Genomic DNA, 3,512 nt, shown 5'->3' with positions numbered 1-3,512 from the left:
GAGCTGTGTCCGCCTACATGCTATTGAACCTGCCCCACACAACACGCTTCTGTGTCCTATGACCCTACCTCAGATCTCGACATCGACGTGTATGCCATCGCTTGCGGTGTCAATGCAATGTGTCTGGGCTCTAGCACCAGTGCCACAGACGGACTGCACCGCCGCAGCCAAGAGGCAGCGGAGGGGCATCATCAGCGGCATCGGCGGCGGCGGCACATACAGCCGGCGCCGCCGCCGGACCCAGCCCCCGGCCGCGGGCGTCGCAGCCGCGTCAGCAGCGCAGTCGCGCCGTGTGAGGATGCCACGGCGGAAGCCACGCACATTACCCAGACGTGGAAGGGCGCTCAATGTCGTGCACCTCCATCCGCGTGGCCCCCGCGCACCGCGGTGAATGACGCGCCGATTGGCGATGGCACCGCCTGCCGGTGACCATGCAATTTAGCAGTGAGCCGGCGCTGCTTCTCGCTGGGGGCAGGGAGGCGTGAGCACTGGGCAGCCTGGCCCAAGGAGCGCGCTGGCACAGCTCACACACGAGCTGCCGGTGCCGGACCACGGCAGTGGGGCGAAGTAAGTGTTCAATGCAACGCCAGGAGCCGCGTGCCGGCAGCGCCACCTGCGTCTGCAGCGGCGGCGGCAGCCCAGAGACTACCGGTCTTGGCGGTACGTATGGGCTGTGCGCCGCTCTGAGTATGGCAGGGAGGCTAAACATGCAGTTGCCCAGGATGACGCATGAGCGATGACCGCGCCGCCGCCTCTGTGCGCGGGGCAAAGGACCTGCTTGATTGGGGTAGCGCTGGCGGCAGCGGGCACGCACGGTGCCTGCAGCTTGCGCTGCCCACGGCGACACGCACCCGCCCTCCGAATTCGCGGCTGGTGCGCGCAGCCAACGGCACCATACATTGCGGCACACCTGACCACATATGCACGCGCCCGACGGCCTCACAGCACCAGTACATATGTTCTGACGGCCGCAGCCTCCGGCCGCTGAGCGAGCTGCGAGGTGTGCGCACAACTGGGTGATTTACTGCTTTGGCGAGGAGGTGCGCTACACCATCCAACTCTACTTCGTCGATAACATGGCTGGTACATTGCAGGTGAGGAGGGGCGGCACCGGCACTGGAAGCAAGGGCGGGCGGGCGTACAGGAAGAGCGAAGCAGGGGGCAGGACCGCGGGAGGCAGGGACGCGGCACGGCGGGGCTTACTTTGCAGCGCGTGGTGGCGCAGACTCCCATGGAGATATGCCCGCTCTGTCACATTACTCTCCTGAGGCACCGCACGCCCTTCCACGCCCGCTTCAGGCTTTCGCGATCGGGGCTCGTCCCGCGATGGACAGCGTGGAGGCCGCGCTGGACCGCGTCAAGATGAACATCTATCTACCTCAAGTTCGCGGACTGGGGGCTGCCCTGCCCCATTACAGGAGTGCCGGGCGCAATGGCGCAGGCGGCGGCGTTTGGCGGCCAGCAGGCGGCCAGCGGCAGCTCGTGAGGGTGGCGCTGTTGGACTGGGGTGAAAGGGCGTAAGGTGCTATAGGCTTCTGGTGCCCGTTGCATCTAGACTCAAGGCGTGGGCAAGACAGATGTCCCTGCAGAAGTGGTAGAGCGCACGCAGCAGCAGGAGCAGGAGGGAAGAGGGCAGGGTTTGGTGGCGACGGCGTGGCGACGGCCAGGTTGGTGGTGGGCAAGGAGCAAGTTAGCAAGCGGCCGGGGCAGGGCCTGTGGGCATCAGCAGCAACCGTACGCTGCTGTGACAGCGGCAGCACGCAAACGTGTGTGCGTGTGCTGTGTGTGCAGGTGTATGTGCGTGAAAGTGTGCAGATCCGCCGGGTTTATTCGCACTCGACACTAGTTTAGTAAAGCACGTCGATAACCGTATGTATGTCCACTGCTACAGGGTTGTTTGTAACCGTCGAAGAGGCCCGAAGTAAGATCCAGCAGTTAAGCCCCGTTAAGCAGCAGCTTTCGTCAGTGAACGCGCGCAGGCGCCCTACAAATCTAGTCTGCTTGATCATTTCGCGATAGATGCACTGGCGATGGAGTATGTAAAAGTTTTGGGGGCGCAAAGCGAGCGACTCGTGGCGACAGAATCAAGTGCACGCGCGCGCATGCAACATGGATGACATTGCCTTAACATGACTATTACGTCTGTAAGAAGCGTTGTGAACCTTTTGATAGGCGAGGGTGTGGGGGGCCAGCAAATACGGAAGGGCAGCGGCGGGGAGGGGAGGGGAGGGCAAGGCCGCCGATTGGCGCCGGCTTCCAGACGGCACAACAGCAACCCCCCAGCCGTTGCAGGGTATGGCTCAGAATTTGCTTTCTTGTGCATTGGATAGCGCCAGGCGAGCTCTACAGCTGCCGGTCCACAGGGTCACACGAAGCGGACACCAAGGGTCGCGCACATTTGAGTGCACGTACGGATGCTGAGCGAGCGAGTACTTAATGCCCTGCGCATAGTCACTTCCTTAGTTGGCTGCCAAGCTCGTGTAGTCATACAATCCTCTGCAGCACAGCGATTAGCTACATCGCTAATATATAGTTTCCATGGCAGACTTACAGCATCGTCGGTTTAGGTCTTGCAAGAGCGAGTCTGTAGAATTCTTCAGCAACCTTGACGTCTGCAGCCATCAGCGCAACGTAGCGGTCATTTGCGCCAGTGGGCACGCGGCGCCTGTGCCAATCCTTGCCGCGGCGACTGGCGGGCTCGACTTCCTGTGCAAGCTTCTCCGCGGCAAAAGGCACATTCTGCACGTGTGCAGTGTGCTTGAGCACAACCAGGACACCGCTCACGCCCACTCGACCGCGCTGAGCGGCGCCATCTCCCAGGCTGGTGGAAGCCCTTCCGCGGCCATCCCCCGCGCCGCGACGGTACGTGTGCTTTGAAATCGCACCGGGTGCCTGCTATCTCAATGAAGCAACACTGCAGTATTGAAGCTCAGGAAGCTTATTTGCCCTTCCAGAGCCACCGCTGACCGCAACCCCCCATGTGCACATTCACACATGTCACAGGCCGCTGCGGCGGCGTGCCAGCAGTTCGCTGCTGGCACCAGCAGCGTGCTCCAGCCCCCGGAGATCAACGTGGGACTGCTAGGCGTGCAGGTGCGGTCGCACGACGTACACATGGCGGAAGCGGTGAGGCGGTTGGGGCGTTTGGGGTATTGCCTTCCAGGCATGTCACGAGACGAGACAGGGGTGTCGTTGCCTGCAAGAGGTTAGTTTCTGGTCACTTAGACTCCTGCCGAAGTGCCGGTTGCGTTGATTTCGATGATGTGTACATCACCACCACCACCACCACCACTGCCCCCTGCAGTGAGCGGCTGAAGGAGTACTTTGAGGACCACGCGGCGGAGAAGGCGCTGCTGCGGCACGACAAGCCGCTGGCCGCCGCGCCCGCCGCCGCGCACCTCAAGCACATGCCCGCCTACCTCAAGGACCCCTCGCTCATCACCGAGGCCAGCGAGGTGGGCGGCCGCAGGCAGCGCGCGCAGATGAGCGCCGCGAAGAAGCGGCGGCTTCAC

General features: G+C 62.7%; 2 protein-coding genes across 2 annotated transcripts in view; both read left to right on the top strand.

Moving 5' to 3' along the window:
- Positions 1 to 70: 70 nt before the first annotated feature.
- CHLRE_12g526427v5 (uncharacterized protein) lies at positions 71 to 2,160 on the top strand. Its single transcript, XM_043068492.1, has one exon. It carries the CDS (start codon positions 118 to 120, stop codon positions 427 to 429), a length of 312 nt encoding a protein of 103 aa, XP_042918589.1. The 5' UTR covers positions 71 to 117; the 3' UTR covers positions 430 to 2,160.
- A 150-nt stretch (positions 2,161 to 2,310) lies between these two features.
- The window catches only part of CHLRE_12g526383v5 (uncharacterized protein), a 10,646-nt gene continuing 9,444 nt past the window's right edge, over positions 2,311 to 3,512 (top strand). The window contains exons 1-3 of the mRNA XM_043068490.1: positions 2,311 to 2,862; positions 3,004 to 3,093; positions 3,309 to 3,455. Of these exons, the coding sequence (XP_042918588.1) occupies positions 2,539 to 2,862; positions 3,004 to 3,093; positions 3,309 to 3,455 (561 nt within the window). The 5' untranslated portion in view covers positions 2,311 to 2,538. The remainder of the gene's footprint in view (positions 2,863 to 3,003; positions 3,094 to 3,308; positions 3,456 to 3,512) is intronic.

This window comes from Chlamydomonas reinhardtii, chromosome 12, assembly GCF_000002595.2.
Source record: "Chlamydomonas reinhardtii strain CC-503 cw92 mt+ chromosome 12, whole genome shotgun sequence".
NCBI lineage: Eukaryota > Viridiplantae > Chlorophyta > Chlorophyceae > Chlamydomonadales > Chlamydomonadaceae > Chlamydomonas > Chlamydomonas reinhardtii.
This window is presented reverse-complemented; position numbering and strand designations above follow the sequence as displayed.

Bases quoted from the DNA above. Each gene is read 5' to 3' on its own strand.
- CHLRE_12g526427v5 (XM_043068492.1), top strand. From the start codon at position 118: ATGTGTCTGGGCTCTAGCACCAGTGCCACAGACGGACTGCACCGCCGC.